This window comes from Callorhinchus milii, unplaced genomic scaffold (assembly GCF_018977255.1).
Source record: "Callorhinchus milii isolate IMCB2004 unplaced genomic scaffold, IMCB_Cmil_1.0 Scaffold6, whole genome shotgun sequence".
In the NCBI taxonomy this organism is placed as follows: Eukaryota; Metazoa; Chordata; class Chondrichthyes; order Chimaeriformes; family Callorhinchidae; genus Callorhinchus; species Callorhinchus milii.
The window spans coordinates 16,143,798-16,162,236 of NW_024704747.1; the positions used below are offsets into that span (position 1 = coordinate 16,143,798).

The window sequence follows — 18,439 nt, forward strand, 5'->3', positions numbered from 1 at the left end:
TCTCCCTCACCCTCTCTCTCCTCCCCCTCCCTCACCCTCTCTCTCCCTCCCCCTCCCTCTCCCTCACCCTCTCTCCCTCACCCTCTCTCTCCCTCCCCCTCTCTCTCTCCCTCACCCTCCCTCCCCCTCCCTCTCCCTCACCCTCCTCCCTCACCCTCTATCTCCTCTCCCCTCTCTCTCTCCCTCACCCTCTCTCTCTCTCTCTCTCTCCCTCACCCTCTCTCTCTCACACACACACACACAGAAAGCAATTACAAAGCAGTGCAGTGCTGAGCGGACAGTGACAGCAGAGTCGGGGTTAATCCACAGCAGTGCCCCCCCGGGGGCGGGGGGTGGGGTGGGGGGGGGGGGGGTTGAGCTGAAGGCAGAGTGAAGCCTGACTTGGGCTCAGCTGCGATGGGAAGTGTCGGTGCGGACTCCGGGGCCAGAGAGGGGGAGAGGGAGAGGGAGAGGGGGAGCAGCGAGTGAGTGATCGGCAGCTCCGTGTGGTGGTGAAGTCTTCGCAAAGAGAATTCGGGGCCAAAGCCCCTCCTGCGGTGGAGGGGAGAGAGAGAGGGGGGGAGAGGGGGTGTGAGGGGGTGTGAGAGAGAGGGGGGGAGAGGGGGTGTGAGAGAGAGGGGGAGAGGGGGAGAGAGACACTCTCACTCTCTCTCTGACCACCTCTCCAACTCTTCTCAGCCTCTCTCACACTCTCTGCCTGACACTCTCACTCTCTCTCTCTGACACTCTCACTCTCTCTGACTCTCTCTCTCTGACACTCTCACTCTCTCTGACACTCTCACTCTCTCTCTCTGACACTCTCACTCTCTCTGACACTCTCTCTCTCTCTCTCTGACACTCTCACTCTCAGCCTCTCTCACACTCTCTGCCTGACACTCTCTCACTCTCTCTCTCTGACACTCTCACTCTCTCTTACACTCTCACTCTCTGACACTCTCACTCTCTCCGACACTCTCACTCTCTCTCTCTGACACTCTCACTCTGTCTGACACTCTCACTCTCTCTCTGACACTCTCTCACTCTCTCTCTCTGACACTCTCACTCTCTCTGACACTCTCACTCTCTCTCAGACACTGTCACTCTCTCTGACACTCTCACTCTCTCTCTGACACTCTCACTCTATCTCTCTGACACTCTCACTCTCTCTCTGACACTCTCACTCTCTCTCTCTGACACTCTCACTCTATCTCGCTGACACTCTCACTCTCTAACACTCACTCTCTGACACTCTCTCTCTCTGACACTCTCACTCTGTCTGACACTCTCACTCTCTCTCTCTGACACTCTCACTCTGTCTGACACTCTCTCTCTCTCTGACACTCTCACTCTATCTCTCTGACACTCTCACTCTCTCTCTCTGACACTCTCTCTCACTCTCTCTCTGACACTCTCACTCTCTCTCTGACACTCTCTCTCTCTCTCTGACACTCTCTCTCACTCTCTCTCTCTGACACTCTCTCACTCTCTCTCTGACACTCTCACTCTCTCTCTGACACACTCTCTCTCTCTCTGACACTCTCTCTCTGACACTCTCACTCTGTCTGACACTCTCACTCTCTCTCTCTGACACTCTCACTCTGTCTGACACTCTCACTCTCTCTCTCTCTGACACTCTCTCTCTCTCTCTCTGACACTCTCACTCTCTGACACTCTCTCACTCTCTCTCTGACACTCTCACTCTGACACTCTCTCTCTCTGACACTCTCACTCTCTCTGACACACTCTCTCTCTCTGACACACTCACTCTCTCTCTCTGACACACTCACTCTCTCTCTCTGACACTCTCACTCTCTGACACTCTCTCTGACACACTCTCTCTCTCTGACACTCTCTCTCTCTCTCTCTGACACTCTCTCTCTCTCTCTCTCTGACACTCTCTCACACTCTCTCTGACACTCTCACTCTCTGACACTCTCTCTCTCTCTGACACTCTCTCTCTCTCTGACACACTCTCACTCTCTGACACACACTCTCTCTCTCTCTCTCTGACACACTCTCACTCTCTGACACTCTCACTCTCTAACACTCTCTGACACTCTCTCTGACTCTCTGACTCTCTCCCATTTCGAAACGCGTTCCTGGCCCTGGACCGGGCGGAGTGCTGTGGTGTCTCTGGGCCCCCGTTAGGCCCAGTTCACAGCCCGGAGCTGCCGCTCGGGTTTCAGCCGCTGTGAGTCCGGAGCTTTGACCCTCCCCGCCGGGCGGGGGCGGGGGCGGGGGCGGGGGGAGAGGGGGGGGGCGGTGATCGCGGCTTCATTCGGCTTTTGGCTTCTCAATCCGAAATGTGGAGACTCAGGTGAGGCCGAGCGGGGCTTAAAGGGGCAGCGACACCGAGAGACCCCCTGGGGTGGGGGGGAGAGACCCCCTGAGGTGTGGGGGAGAGACACCTGAGGTGTGGGGGGGAGAGACCCCCTGAGGTGTGGGGGAGAGACCATGAGGTGGAGGACTGAGGGGGGGAGAGACCCCCTGAGGTGTGGGGGAGAGACACCTGAGGTGTGGGGGGAGAGACCACTTGAGGTGTGGGGGGAGGAGAGACCCCCTGAGGTGTGGGGGGAGACCCTGAGGTGGGGGGAGAGACCACCTGAGGTGGGGGGGAGAGACCACGAGGTGGGGGGAGAGACCCCCTGAGGTGTGGGGGGGAGAGACCCCGAGGTGTGGGGGAGAGACCACTTGAGGTGTGGGGGGAGAGACCCCCTGAGGTGTGGGGGGAGAGACCACCTGAGGTGTGGGGGGAGAGACCACTGAGGTGGGGGGAGAGACCACCTGAGGTGTGGGGGAGACCACTGAGGTGTGGGGGGAGAGACCCTGGGTGGGGGGAGAGACCCCTGAGGTGTGGGGGGGGGGAGAGACCCCTGAGGTGTGGGGGGAGAGACCACCTGAGGTGTGGGGGGAGAGACACCTGGGGTGGGGGAGAGACCCCTGAGGGTGGGGGGAGAGACCCCTGAGGTGGGGGGGGGAGAGACCCCCTGAGGTGTGGGGGGGAGAGACCCCCTGAGGTGTGGGGGGGAGAGACCCCCTGAGGTGTGGGGGGAGAGACCCCCTGAAGTGGGGGACGGGGAGAGACCCCCTGAGGTGGGGGGGTGTGGGGGGGAGAGCCCCCTGAGGTGTGGGGGTGAGAGACCCCCTGAGGTGGGGGACGGGGAGAGACCCCCTGAGGTGTGGGGGGGAGAGACCCCCTGAGGTGTGGGGGGGAGAGACCCCTGAGGTGGGGGGGGAGAGACCCCCTGAGGTGGGGGACGGGGAGAGACCCCCTGAGGTGGGGGACGGGGAGAGACCCCCTGAGGTGGGGGAGAGACCCCCTGAGGTGGGAAGAGACCCTGAGATGAGGGGGGAGAAATCCCCTGAGGTGGGGGGGGAGAGATCCCCTGAGGTGGGGGGGAGAGACCCTCTGAGGTGGGAAGAGACCCTGAGGTGGGCGGGGAGAGACCCCCTGAGGTGGGCGGCGAGAGACCCCCTGAGGTGGGCGGCGAGAGACCCCCTGAGGTGGGCGGGGAGAGACCCCCTGAGGTGGGCGGGGAGAGACCCCCTGAGGTGGGCGGGGAGAGACCCCCTGAGGTGGGCGGGGAGAGACCCCCTGAGTTGGGGGGGGAGAGACCCCCTGAGGTGGGGGGTGGGGGAGAGAGACCCCCTGAGGTGGGGGGTGGGGGAGAGAGACCCCCTGAGGTGGCGGGGAGAGACCCTCTGAGGTGGGGGGGGGGAAGAGAGACCCTCTGAGGTGGGGGGGGGAGAGACAGTGGGAGGGGGGCACTGGCGCAGAGAATGTGTTGACTAAATCTCTTCACTCGCCCAACAATGGAGCTTTACACTGTGTGTCGGCAATGGCTCAGTCTCAGAGCGCCGAACATTGCTGGGACGGACAGTGTGACTGTCGCCTCCGAGTCACAAGGTTGCGGTATTTTCAGCTGGTTATCATCTGTCCGGGACTCCCCAGCTCAGTGCTGGCAGAGCGCTGCCTTGTCACTGACGAGACTTTAAACCAAAGAGACATCAATGATCCAGAGTCACTTTTTGAAAAGAGAGGGGAGTTTATCCCGTTGCCCCGGGCAGCAATTCCCCAGATAAAAGTTGGTGGTTCACTTCATGGCTGATTGTGGGACATTGCCGCATGCAAATCGGCCGCTGCGTTTGCCTAGAAAATACAGCAGCTGACTTTACAGTAAAATCCTGTGAAGAGCTTTGAGAAGTTTCGACAGTTGTTAGAAGGCGCTCTATCAAATGCAAGGATCATTATGATTCCAGCACCTCTTCAGGCTCATTGTGTGATTTAGGTTTCTTTTGATTTTTATAGTGAGAATGGCTGAGTGACTTCGGTAGCCATACTCTCCTGTCTGTCCCCTGCGCTCACCACGCAGTGGCCTGCTCAGGCCAGCAAATTCCTCGGCCTCTCTGACCTAACATCGTCAGCCAAATGTGTTCACTGTCCTTCTCGAAATTCCACTGCCTGAGATTTGGTGGTGTTTGTTTGTGGGGTTTGTGCTGTTTATGGAGTTTAATGTTTGCTATTATTGGAGGTTTGTGCTGTTTATGGGGATTTATGACTTTCTGCCACAGCACAGGGAGATGGGGAGTCAGGATGACCGGGGGGGGGGGGGGAGGGGGGGTTGCTTCCAAGACAAGATCCTTCATCCCTCCTCTCCAAGATGTCGCAATGTTCGGGAGTTGCGGTGTAGTCAGTGTTTAAAGGGGAACACTTGGAAAGCCTGCTTTTATTTTGGAAAGGAGAAAAGCACTCTTGTGTGTCAATTTTGCTCAGGAGGATGACTTGGTGCCCTGGTAACTTGACAAGCGGTTTTCATCCTTTTTTTGTCCTATGGGTGGGGGGGAAATCAATTGTAGTAAACAAACAAAGGAAATTCTGACGAACGACACAATGAACAACAAATTACATTTGTATAATGCCCTTCACGTTGGGAGGACATCCAAAAGCACTGGACAGTCAGGGATTTGGGCCCGAGCAAGGGGTTGGGATCAGGAAGGGTGGGGGTTAGAGAGGATAGGGGTAGGGATGTCTGAAGGTGCAGTTGAAGAGGAGGGTCTTGAGATATGCCTTGAAGGAGGCAAAGGAGGGAGCAAGACGAAGGGACTGTGGGATGGAGTTCCAAAGGGGGCAGAGAGGCTGCACGCCCGACCGCTGATGGTGGTGAGGTTGAGTGGGGGACGTGGAGCAGGCCAGAGTCTGCTGAGCGGAGGGTACGGACAGGTCGATATGGTGTTCGCAGGTTGCAGAAGTAGGAAGGAGCAATGTTGTGGAGGGCTTGGAAGGCGAGGATTTTGAACGCTATCCTCTGGGGGGATGGGGAGCCAGTAGAGGTGGATGAGGGTGGGGTGATAGAGTCATGAAATCTGGTGTGGGAGAGGACACGAGCTGCAGCTTGTGGAGGGAAAAGTTGGGAAGGCCAACAAGCAGGGGAGTTGGCGTAGTCGGGCCTAGATGTGACAGATGCATGGAATAGAGTCTCGGCGGCCTGAGGGGAGAGGCAGTGGCTGAGGCGGGCAATGTTGTGGAGGTAGGGGAAGACAGAACGGGTCATAAGTCACTGGTTAGGCCTCAGCTGGATTATCGTGTCCAATTGTGGCACCACCCTTTAGTAAGAATGTCATGGCCTTGGAGAGGATGCAGTACCAGAATGATACTAGGAATGAGCGACTTCAGTTATGTGGAGAGACTCGAGAAACTGAGATTGTTCTCCTTGGAGCTGAGAAGGTTAAGGAGAGATTTAACAGAGGTGTGCAAGAGGAGTTTTGTTAGAGTAAACAGAGAGAAACTATTTACATTTTCTCTCTATTTACTAACTCCTCTTGAACACCTCTATTAAAACTGGTGCAGACGTGACAGGTCAAATGGCCTCCTGTGTTGTAAGTGTCTGTGATCCATGAAGCAAATAACCAATTGTTTCTGGAGGATCATTAGCTTGAACAACATGAAAAACTCCTTTCTCTTTATCAGTGTCGCTGAATCTTCTTCAGTGACATTCCAACTTCTTGGAAACCGGAACTCAGGCTTTACTCCTTATCAGAAAGACGGCCTCCCAACAATGCTGCGTTATCGTAGTAATACACTGGAATGTCAGCATGGATTAGGAGCTCAGGTCCTCAGGTGGGACCCTGAACCCGCAACTTTGTGTATAGGAAGAGAGAGCGTTAACTGAATCAAACTGAAGTTGTGCCTCTTAACATATAAATGCTGTGTGATGCCGCTTTCACAATACTATGTTTGTCTCCAGAAGCAGCTCGTAATGTAGCATCAGACAGATTTGCTGTCCCTGGATCCATCCTGTTCTCACCAATCTTACTTTGAAATGGAGACAATATCAGCTAAAACATGATTAGAGCTAAAGCTGCTTGACTTTTACTTGCCGGATGAAATAATCAGCAAGATCCCACACGTGATTACAAAGTAATTGTGTGAGTAACTCCCACCCTTTAGAACTCCATCCCATAGTCCCTTCTGTAGCTCAAGAGAACCTGTAAGACTCCGGCTGTTGGGAGACACAATGCGTGTTATTCCATCCGGATAGGTCGGTAAAGGAGGCTCTGATCTCAGTCTGGTCCTCAAATTGATCCTTAGCTGATGGGATTGTAGTAACATCATGGTTGCTTTGTTGTGTCATTGGGGCCAGAATTATAATAATAATAATTCTTGCATTTGATACAGCACTTCATCACGTCATCGTGACATCTCAAAGCACTTCACAGGATACAAAGAATTGCGGTTCAAATCCCCGCAAACAATGCAAACAATTTAAATGGAAAAGTGGGCGTAAGTAAAGCCTTCCTTTTAAGAGAAGAACGAGGTGTGCTGGAACATCAGTGGAACGTGGTGACCTGGGCTCCCAGCTGTGGAGCCATTCCAACAATATAATAGCCTATCATAAACCATCGCTGCTGGAGAGAAAAAGCCTCGAGCTCTGGTACGTTGCTCGGTCCAGGCAGAGGCTGAAACCCTTCTTTATTGGCTTACCCTGAGGTAGTCTGCTAACCTGAGGGATACAAACCTTCAAGATGTTCATGCCCTGGGCTGCGTTCAAGGATAGAGAAGCTGCCCAGTGCTTAGTGCACTCATGGCCTCCACTCAACCCACCTGGGATATGCTTTCAAAATCGGGCCCTGTGACAGCTATTTAGGGAGTGGGGAGAGGGAGAGTGATTGTGTGACTCAGTAAAAAGGGCTCAACGCACTCTCTAGGAACGTCCGGCACTGGCAAAGATCTCTGTAGTCCATGGGACCGATTCCAGGATAACTAAATAAAAACTACACAATAGCATCTGACGGAGACAACGTCACAAAGTGCAGTGTCCCATGTATGAATACATGTATGCAGGCTCAGTGAATTTTTAGGTTACCTACAATCTGGGCGTTAAATGTAGTGGTGAGTTTCATGTTACCTGTCCTCAGGTCTCCACTCCACAACCTGGGAGCTGTTTGTTGTAGTGTTATATTGTTGGGTTACCACAGAGGTGGAAGTATCTCTAGTTATTCTGAGACTGCTAGCACTGCAGTTTGTTATCTTTGTCCACACTGTGGAACAGAAACTGCAGAATTGCAACTTAGTTACTGTGACAGACAGCTTGCACGGTCTGGCACGGCTCTCTCTCACCGCAGTGACCATTGTGAGTGAAGGCCGTTATATGAATGCAAGTTGTGTGTAATCACAGCTTTATATTCCAGCAGTGAACTTTTCTGAAGTTTGCACTGTTGATTTTTGATTGAGGGAGGGGTGTGGTGAGATATAAGAGTGCCTTTATCTCACCACCTGAAGTGCAATCGTCGGAAGCAGTGGTCTGTGTGCGAGGACGTTGTCGTGTAAATGCGGTACGAGAGTGGCCTGAGGTACCCATTCCCTTAATGACACCATTCAGATGTCAGCCTGGCTCAGTAGCAGCGCTCTCACCTCTGATTTAGAAGGTTGTGAGATCAAGCCCCAGCTCCAATTCGAGGCTGGCACTCTAGTGCAACGGGGGGCGTGAGCTGCATTGTCAAAGAAGCCGTCCTTTGAATGAGATGTTAAACCGAGGGAATGAGTAAGTCTGCCTATTATGGCTGTTTGTGGGACTTTGCTAAGTGCAAACTGGCTGCCACGTTTGCCTACAAAATACTGTACTTTGCAGTAAATCGTGTGAAGCAATGATTATTATGCTCTGATTTATCCAGCCTCTGTTCACTGTTTCTCTCTGTTACCACCTTCCCCCTTTCCCCAAATGAGCTGAAGGGTGGTTTAGAAGTGTTCATGAATAAACTCTAACCTCTCAGTCACGTGCCAAGTTGAGTTCTTTTAGTTGAGAAGCGCTACATAATTGTAAGTTATTGTGGTTGCCAGCCACTGCGCCCACCTATATTTCACTCTGTTGACAAACCGATCTTTGTTAAGAAATCGCAGTGACCCAAAAAATGTATTGATGCATTTTTTCAGAAGAGAGTGTGTTTGTTCCAGAGCAGATGTACCAGTATTGAAAAAGAGCTTTATTTTTGCCCGATGCGGAAACCCGTCATCGTTCTTAAGTCTCCAAACCGAACGATCAAGAGTCCTATGTATGTATGAAAACTTCCCTTTGTCTGTTATGGAATATGAACGCTCTCCCCGGAGCAACCCCAGAGTGTTCAGGTGCAGGTTGGGCTGGGGCACTCAAGAGTGTGCATTGAGCAAGCTTTCCAATGCTTGTCCAGCTAGAGCTCAACCTGCACATAGGGGCTTTGGCCCACATAGCGAATAGAAAAAAAAAACGCTTGAACAGGAAAATCATTATGTAAATAGCATGAGCGCAGAGCAAAAATCTAGCTGTTGACATACAGAGGATCCCATGTACGTCATGGCGATACATTAGGTGTTCAGGGCCTGGCTGATCTGGAGTCAGTCTTGCAAGGGGTTCCTTGTACGAGATGAACTTTACCTCCAGATGCACTTTCTTTGTCAGGCCAAGACACTGCACATTGCACCTTTGCCATTGAAGTGCTTTTCTGATGTCACCCGTAAAGCAAGCTTGCCACATTCACTATGCAAAAAGGTTTTGAAGTGCATCTCCTGAATATTAGGGGCCTGAGAAAAACAGCTCTTTGGTTAATGTGTAATCAATTAAGTGGCTGTATTGGTGGGGAATAAGTCAACAACATATTGGGCTGAGTTAGAGTTTCACTAACTCCCCATCAGGGATGAGTCTTTGCACTCAGTTTCTGTTCATTGAGTGATTTGTTGGTCACAAGATTCCTTCAGTGACTATCATGGTGAAAGGCCAGTTACAGAGTTTTCACAGTCAAGGTTACATAATTTTTGCCTGTTAGAGTAGATGATTGTCTGAAACATAAACTGTCTAATTCTGTTACAAGTTGTAAAAATAACAGAAGAGATGACACGTGCAGGAGGCTGCCAGCACGCTAATGGATATAATCTGGGTTGAAAGTTATTCAGATATGGGAACCAGTGTAAAATCGCAGATGGAAAACTGTAGTTAACATAAATCTTGTTTATGAGTCCTATGGATTCCTGTAGCTCAGTGGTTAGAGCACTCGTCCTGCAAGCGAGAGACCTGGGTTCGATTACCCGGTAGGGCAAAACCTGGCCAAGTTTCCTTACTCCACACGCCTGATAATAATCCCTCAAGAAACAAAAAACAATAATAAATTGGTCACTTCAATCCACGACTGTTTGTGGGACACTTCTGTGCGCAAAATGGCTGCTGCGTTTCACCCACAAATATAGAGTCAATTCACTTTACAGTATATTCTGTGAAGCGCTTTGAGACGTCTGGAAGACGTGAAAAGCACTATATCAAATGCAAGGATTATTATAATTATTATCTTAACATTAATAATCATACTAATAGAGGCGAATGGTTAAGAAGTGTATCCAGAATAGTTTCTTCAAGGCAGATGGTTGTGAGAATACATAGCGCACAGCCTCAGAAAGCCTTAGATGATGAATAAATCGATTTGTTTCAGAGGAAGGTACAATGGTTGGGATTGGAGCTCCATGAGATGTGGAGAAGAAGTGGGGAGATGGGATTAAGAAGAAAAGAGCTCCCGCGAATGAATAAAATGGTGAAGGCTTGGTGATTCACAGGATTTACTGTAAATTGCAGTGACTGTAATTTGTAGGCAAATGCGGCATCCAATATGTGTACAACAACGTCCTATAAACAGCCATGATGAAATGGCTCCTGTTCCAAAGATGGCAAGCAATACATTGGTGTATTCATACAAAACAGTTAACACTTAACTAGCACCTTTCACATTTGGAGAATGCCCCAAAGCACTTAACAATTCTAGCTGGTCTAAGGTGCTGAAGGTGGGAGTCGAGGGCGTTGAGGAGGAGAAAGATGACCAAAAGTGGGGTCAAACAGGCATAACATAAATTATGCCTCTCATTTCCAATTGGTATGAGCGCTGGATAAAGCCCAGTATGTGAAAGGAGACTGTGACTCTTGAAATAATAATGATCACCATTATAATAATTCTTGTATTTAATACAGAGCCTTATCACGTTACTGAAGCATTTCAAAGTGCTTCACGGAATTTACTGTAAAGTGTAATGACTATGTGTCTTGTAGGCAAATGTGACAGCCAATTTGCACACAGCAATATCCCACAAACAGTGAATGAACAATTTTATCTGGGGAATTGGTGGACAGGATATTGGGAGAAACTTGCTTTTCAAATAGCATTACGGGGTCTTTAATGGTTTAAGATCTCATCTGAAGGACAGCATCTCTGACAATCTAGCTTTCCCCCCAATAATGCCTTGGAGCATCACCCCTGGATTGCCTGGGGTGGCTGAATGTACATTGTTTCCGTGCCTTACAGTGTACAGTGTAGGGTTCTGTCGTAGTGGGTGAGCACAATGCATCTTTGTTGCTGGACTCTGGAGGCTGAGTGCAGTGCCAGCTCCTTGGGTTTGAAGCTATTAACACAAACATTTGACATTTCTTAATTTTGTTCTGTTTCAATCTTTTGGACAAAACGATCGAATTGGTCTGCACACGGCCTTGACTTCAGAGCTTGTAGCCCCATGAGAATGGGAAATCTTCCATTAAACATTGATGCTGGCTGCTGTGTAACTAGGTATTAACTTGCAGTCATTAAGGATGGTTTAACTCTGAGCACAGTCAGCACAGCGAGGAGGTGATCGAACAAGAAAGGTCAGACTTTGTTGGGTTTTGTCTTCGTTCTCTTTCTATCGCTTTCATTTTCTTTCCCTTGCTCTTTTTCTCTCTCTCGCTCTCATTCTCTCTTTCTTTCTCTGAAAGAGTCACTGAGGTGGGGATTCTTGCAAACGCGCTGATGGAGTGTTGCCTTTAATTCCAGAGTAAAGCAGGTCTTAGGAGTGCTTGTGGTGCAGAGAGGTGGATGGTAGAGCTACACCAACAAAAGGGAATAGATCTTGCTGCAAACTTTTCCCTGGTTAGGAAGTGGGTTCAGCTTGGCTCCCAAATCCACTACTAGAATGAAACGCAATCTGACCACTGCAAAATTAAATTTAATCCCAGTTGAGCCGTACAAGATATATTAACAGCTCAGTTAGTTCAGCAGGTAGCACCCTCATTTCTCTAAGTGAAGTCCATGTCGGGACTTGAGCTTATCACTCAGGCTGACACTCCACTGCAATACTGGGGTATTAATATGACAATACTACATTGTCGGAGGTGCCATCCTTTGGATGAGATGTTAAATTGAGGTCCTGTGCCTGAACAGTGGATGTTAAAGATCCCATGGCATGATTTGAAAAAGGGAACTAGTACCCTGGCCAACAATCCTCCAAATAAAGTTGATCACTCACTTCATGGTTGTTTGTGGACCTTGCTGTATGCAAATAATAATGTGTTCACTCAATCCACAATTGTTTGTGGGACACTGCAGTCAGTGCGAAATTGGCTGCTGCATTTCGCCCTCTTGAAAGGCAGTAGAGATGATGAGCTGGTGATTTGCAAGCACAGCAGTCCATGACCCTGTTCCTTTTTTTTGCAAAATGCACAATTTTCAAATTGTTTGCAGTTCAGGTAAACCAAGTAAATTTGTGATCGTTGCACACTGCTGGGAGATCTTATTGATCACAGACTCCGAACAGTGCGTAGCACACATGGATGTAAGATGCATCTTGTTTGGTAGGATTTATTTTGAAAATGATCTTACATAAAAGCTACATCTGGATGGTTATGCTTTAATTCAAAGTCTTTGAGTAAATTGCGCACAAAATACTGGAATCTACAATATGAAGGTTAGCTTGTTTTTATTCACGTAAATCTGCCTTTGCTAACAGTACTCAAAGTGACTGGGGAATTATTTTATCCCAGCTATTATTTATAGTAAAATGAGGGTGATTATGAGAGTGACATGTCTTTTCTGATTCTGCCTGGCACACATGTAAAAGTTTTTGTGACTTTGAACCCTTCCAGTATAATGCAAAATCTGGTCTTGGCTACATTGTGGTTCACAGCGTGGAATAAACACAGGTTCACAATTGAGCCGGGTTCCAATCACCAGTCACATCCTTCAGATGGCTGTGATAAGGAAATTACTTTAGAAACCCTATTGAGAAGGTCAGGTATATTCAGTAGAGTTAGACTGGAGTGCTTCATTGTTGGAAGAATTTTGTTTGCCAACAAAACAGTCAGTCACTACTATTTACAGTATATCCTGTGAAGTGCTTTGAGACATACTCCTGAAAGACACTGTATCAAATGTAAGGATTATTATTAACATTGTTCATCAACTTATTATTAAGAGTTTAAAAGAGAATTATTATAGAATACTATAGATAGAGGGTTGTTTAAGAGTGAGGGGCAGTCAAATTAGAGATGAGAGTTCAATTTACCACTTTATTAAGCTTTTCTATTTCAAGTGAGGATAAAGGCCTCTTCTTTAAAATCATCTTGTGTAGTTAGTTGTGATTGTAGACCATTCAGCATGTATTGTGATACATTTCTATCTGGTTGGATTCTCTTCTGGCAATGTTTGTGGAGATGGTGAAAGGAAATGAAATGCTGGGATTTGGGTTGTGTGCACAAGAAGCCTCACTTAACTATGCAGAACACTGCTTGGAACTCGGAGTCTGCCCAACCCTCGGGACCAAAGCCCTGGTACTGAAGCAGATGCTGCGGCTTTTAGAAATCCATTCAGCTGTTTTTCCTGAAGACGTATGGCTGCCTTTTCCCTCTGATTCGTTTTTTCCCTCTGATTCGTTCTCCAGGGCAAAGCACCTCCCACCTATGTCTGGCAGCCCTGCTTCAGGGACTTGTAGAAACCTACAACACAGCTAGAGACCATTCAATCCATTTGGTTTCTATTGTATGAATGCACACAAGTTGGTTTGGACTCCCAACACCTCACCCCTTGTTCCTTAGCAGTGATGTTAAATTGAACAACTGAGGAGTGTGTGTGTGTGTGTGTGTGGTGGTGGGGAATTCAATTCATGCCCCTCCCTTCTTTGACTGGCATTGGGGTTTGCGTAACAGGGAAATTCCTGGCGATTGTTAATCCTAACAGAGGTACATTCTTATCAAAATGAGATTGTACCTGGTTAGTACTGAGACATACAGATTGTCGTATGGGCTCAGATTAAATTCCAGTGGTGTGTGAAGTGTGATTTTAACAGTCATAGAGATGCTATTTTAATGATTTTGTTTTTCTCTTCAGTTTTCTTCCCGTGGAATTTATAAGAGGGCTGCCCTGCGCTAACCGTGAGATGGGGTTTCTCTACTAATGGAAAGGCAAGACACAAGGTACTTTCCATCTCTGTAGCAAGAGGTAATCAGGCCTGGGGCCAGGGACTGCACTGAATCTGACAGTCAGCCTGATTATTGTCAGTGTTGTTTGGTTGGTAGCATTCTCACCTCAGAGTCAGTTTATTGGGTTCAATCCCCACATTAGGTCTTTGAAGTCTAGGATTGGCACTCCAATGTTGTGCTGGGGTGTGCATTGAGGTGTTGTCCTTTGGATGAAATGTTAAACCAAGGTCCTGTTTGCCTGTTCAAGTGGATGTTAAAGATTGGGTTATTCTAAAGAAGGGAATTTCTCCTAGTGTCCTAGCCAAGAATCCCCCAAATACAATTTATGGCTGTTTGTGGGATATTGCTGTGCACAATTTTCATCTAGGAAATACACCAGTTACTGCACTTCACAGTATATTCTGTGAAGCACTTTGAGACGTTCTCCCAATGTGAAAGGTGCTAAATGTATTGATTTTTTTATTATTCTTATTAGCTCTTGGAGCTTCCTTCATTCCAATTCTTTCCACAGACATGTCTGTGACACTGCTTGAAGCAGAATCCATAATAGTTTTCAAAGGGAAATTGAACAGATATCTGAAATATAGAAAATTGTGTTGGGGAAGGACAAGGGAGTGGACTAAATGGACAGTTCTTTCCGAGGGCTGGCACAGGCCTAATGGGCCAAGTAGCCTTTTCTGTGGTGTAACATTATAGTTTAAAGCTGGAGAGACCTGGGAACAGTGGGCTGGAATAAATATGAAATAACAATCCTTACATTTGCTATAATGCCTTTCACGTCAGGAGGATGTCTCCAAGTTCCTCGCAGGACATACTGCAAAGTGTAATGAAAAGGTACACCCTTATACAGTAAGCAAAATAAGAACCACTGTGAACAATTGTGAAGGTTTAACTGTTTGTAAATTGTCTGCACAGCCCAGGAGAGGAGGAGAGTCATCAGGAACGAGGGCTCCTACTGGTGTGGAAAGGCTATGGCAGCTCTTTGGTCCCACAGCGGCTGCCTGGCCTCGGGGGCAAGGTGGTGTTACAGGCGGCTATGGGAGCCCAGCACGGCGTACTGCTCATTGAAGGTGAGCGATTGGCAGTTCAGGGGGGAGGTGCAGCACTGCTAACTGGAGGTGGGGGCACGATGTTCATAACTTGGGGTTGAGGGATCCTGAGAGATGCAAACCCACCCCTCACCACAACCTTTGACATGATCTTGCGCTCCACCTCCTGTCCATGCAGGGGATTTGTAAATCTATACTTCACGTCATATCCTTTTTGATCGTGCTTTTAGCCACCCTTCCACCCCCCCCCCTTCCTTCCACTCTTCTTGATTCCAACCCCCAACTCGAGTGCAAAACCTTAGCTGTTCAGCGGCTGTATAAATGTAATTTGTCGTATTTATGCCCCATTTGTAATAAATGCAGGCTAATTGATTCCCCCCGCCGCCCCTTCTCCATTCCCTTTTAGGTGGTGTTGTCTACAGCTTTGGGCAGTTCCCATGGAGACTGAACTCTGTGAGCAATCATGCAATTGTTCCCACTCGAGAGGGGAGTCTGGAGGGCGCGCGGGTGGTCAGTGTGGCTGCGGGGAGCTACCACAGCGGAGCGGTGACCGAGGACGGCAGTGTCTTCATGTGGGGTGAGAACTCCTCCTGCCAGTGTGGAGTGACAGGCCAGAGCCACGTCCAGACCCCGACTCTGGTCCCAATCTGCGACCCCGAGACCAGCCCCCCGCAGGCGAGCCGGATCGTGCAGCTGGCCTGCGGGGAGCAGCACACCCTGGCCCTGTCGTCCAGGCGGGAGGTGTGGGCCTGGGGCAGCGGCTGCCAGCTGGGCCTGGTCACCACCAGCTTCCCCGTGGCCAAGCCCCACAAGCTGGAGCACCTGGCCGGCCGAGAGGTGCTGCAGATTGCCTGTGGAGCACAGCACAGTCTGGCGCTTGTCCAGAGGCCATCCCCGCACGAGAAGAAGCAGAACCCAGAGAAGTGCGACCACTGCCACCAGCTGTTGCTGACTATGATGGACAAGGAGGACCACGTGATCATATCAGACAATCACTACTGCCCACTGGGCATGGAGTTGTCCGACTCTGAATGGAAATCTTTGCCACTCAATCACTATCAGTCTCCTTCCAAACACCCAATTTACCGATCTGACACAGGCAGCAGCAGCCTTCAGCAGCTGGAGGATGCTCTTCACGGCGCTAGCTCCGCCGCCGGTGAATTGGAGCACAGCGAGTGCTCGATTGCGGCTGAGCGGGGAAGCCCTCTCTGTCCGGTGCTGGAGGCCAACGGTGCCCCTGGCAACCAGAGACTTCGGAGCTCACCTTATCCCGACGAAAAGGCCGTCAAGGAGTACCTCCAAAAGCTCTCTGACAATTCCCAGACAGATTGCTCTGCTAAAGGAGCCCAGGTCTCGTGCCCACAACTCCTGCTTCAACCCGACAGTGCGCATTCAGTCACTGCTTCACCCTCGACTCCTTCAGCCTTCAACACGCTGGTGGTCTCCTGTGCCTCGGTGGTTGGGGAGAAGGTGGCTGCCACCTACGAAGCCCTTTCACTCAGGAAAGTTGTGAACTACTACTACCCCTCGCCCACATCGATGCTGACCTGTATCGGCGGCCCAGCGGGCAGCATACCTTACCACAAGGAGACCCGGGAAGAGCTTGTGAGAATGCAAGAGACCATGCCGGACAAGAGGAGCTCCAGCCTGGGGGACATTCGAGAGGAAGGGACCGAGGGACTTTGCCGCAGATTGTCATTGCCTGGACTTCTGTCTCAAGGTATGGGATTACTGGAACCAAACGTGGGCTGAGTTGCGTAGGGTAACAGGCCATTCGGCCCAGCTCGCCTACACTGGTGTTTGTACTACACACGATTCTCCACCGCAAAATATTCAGCAAGAATTAATGTTGAAGGACACCGGGAAAGTGCAGCGAATCCGGATTAAAGTATCTAATTATAGCAGTAGAACCCCTCCTGTGCTGCAGTTTGATAGTCTAGGCGAGTGGTTGCCAACCTGTGGTCTGCAGGGCTGCCAAGAAGTGCCCCCCCCACCCCGATTTTGTTGGCCAACCATAAAAGTGGAGTCCTGTGGCTCAGTGGTTAGAGCACTCGCTTTGCAAGTGAGAGACCCGAGTTCAATTCCAGGCAGGGTGAAACCTTGGGCAAGTTTCCTTACTCCACACGCCTAATAATAATCCCTCCAAAAAAACAAAACAATAATAAATTGGTCATTTTCAATCCATATGACTGTTGGCGGGACATTGCTGTATGCAAATTGGCTACTGTGTTCCCCACAAAATTCGCAGTCATTGCACTTTACAGCATATTCTTGTGAACGCTTTGTGAAAGTGGAGTCCTGTAGCTCAGTGGTTAGAGCACTTGCTATGCAAGCGAGAGACCTGAGTTCATTTCCAGGCAGAGGGCGAAACCTTGGGCAAGTTTCCTTACTCCACACAGAGCCTAATAATAATCCCTCCAAAAAAACAAAACAGTAATAAATTGGTCATTTTCAATCTACGACTGTTTGTGGGATATTGCTATGCGCAATTGGCTGCCGCGTTCGCCCACAAATATACAGTCAATTCACTTTACAGTATATTCTGTGAAGCGCTTTGAAACGTCTAGAAGACGTGAAAAGCGCTATATCAAATGCAAGAATTATTATTATTAAAGGCGCCATATCAAATGTAAGGATTATTAATTAATAATAATCTATATTATGATTCTATAATACACTGCCCCAACGTTCATCTGACGGTGTCTTCTTTCACAGTCTCGCCTCGGCTGCTAAGAAAAACAAGACGTGTGAGAGTGCAAGCAGTAAACCTGACCCCCACCCCAAGCAGTGAGGCAGACGCCCACCTTCCCTCTCTGCAAACTGAGATCTGGAGCTGGGGAAGGGGCAAAGAGGGTCAACTGGGTCATGGAGATGTCCTCCCCAGGTAAGAGGGGTGCAGCTGAATATCCATGCAATGTTGGCGGGGAGTTAACCCTCCTCATGCTTTGAAGAATGATGAATCAAATTTATGTCCAACCACAACGGGAACAGAAACTTCATAAATTGGAGAGGCTCTCCTAGAGCTTGGGTTGCACAGGTGGGTGCTACAGCCCAATAATGTCCTCTTGCAGCAGGTACTGTGATGTTATAGTCCGCAAATCCTGGGACGTCTTTCCAACGTGAAGGGCACTATACAAGTGTCATTTATTGTTGTTGCGTATCAAGGTGAACCCTGCTCCCAGCTACATTTGTGGTTGACAGCGTTTCGGAGATATGGTGATTCTGGGTTGAACGCACAGGCAGAACTTCATTAACTCAGGTTGTGGGTGAGTGTTAGTTGCATTGGAGAGCTCTGCTCAGATCTCGCTCATTTCAGTAACCCCACAAACTATTATTTTTGCAGGTTGCAACCACTGTGCATCAAGAGCCTGAGCAGTAAGGAAGTGATCCAGGTTGCTGCTGGGGCCTACCATTCGCTGGCCCTGACTGCCAAATCCCAGGTAAGACTGTGGAACCCACTTATTCATTGGTCATCCTTCTCCTGACTTGCAAGAGAGATAATGTAACAGCGAATTTAGGCTTACCAGGCAAGAAATAAGTTAGTTTGGAGTGGTCTAGATTGTGCTGCGTTAAGGCACAGCTTTTGCCACCTTTGTTGAACTAATTCTGGATAAAATGGGGTGAAAGTCTCCTGTCTTTGCTGACTGAACAAGTCCAAAATGAGAGGGTTCTTGG

General features: G+C 49.3%; 1 protein-coding gene across 1 annotated transcript in view; it reads left to right on the forward strand.

Moving 5' to 3' along the window:
• The first annotated feature begins 2,221 nt into the window (after positions 1-2,221).
• Positions 2,222-18,439, forward strand: part of als2b (alsin Rho guanine nucleotide exchange factor ALS2 b) — a 56,175-nt gene continuing 39,957 nt past the window's right edge. Inside the window, exons 1-6 of the mRNA XM_042336155.1 lie at positions 2,222-2,296; positions 13,624-13,709; positions 14,631-14,785; positions 15,171-16,484; positions 17,480-17,648; positions 18,108-18,204. Of these exons, the coding sequence (XP_042192089.1) occupies positions 13,690-13,709; positions 14,631-14,785; positions 15,171-16,484; positions 17,480-17,648; positions 18,108-18,204 (1,755 nt within the window). The 5' untranslated portion in view covers positions 2,222-2,296; positions 13,624-13,689. The remainder of the gene's footprint in view (positions 2,297-13,623; positions 13,710-14,630; positions 14,786-15,170; positions 16,485-17,479; positions 17,649-18,107; positions 18,205-18,439) is intronic.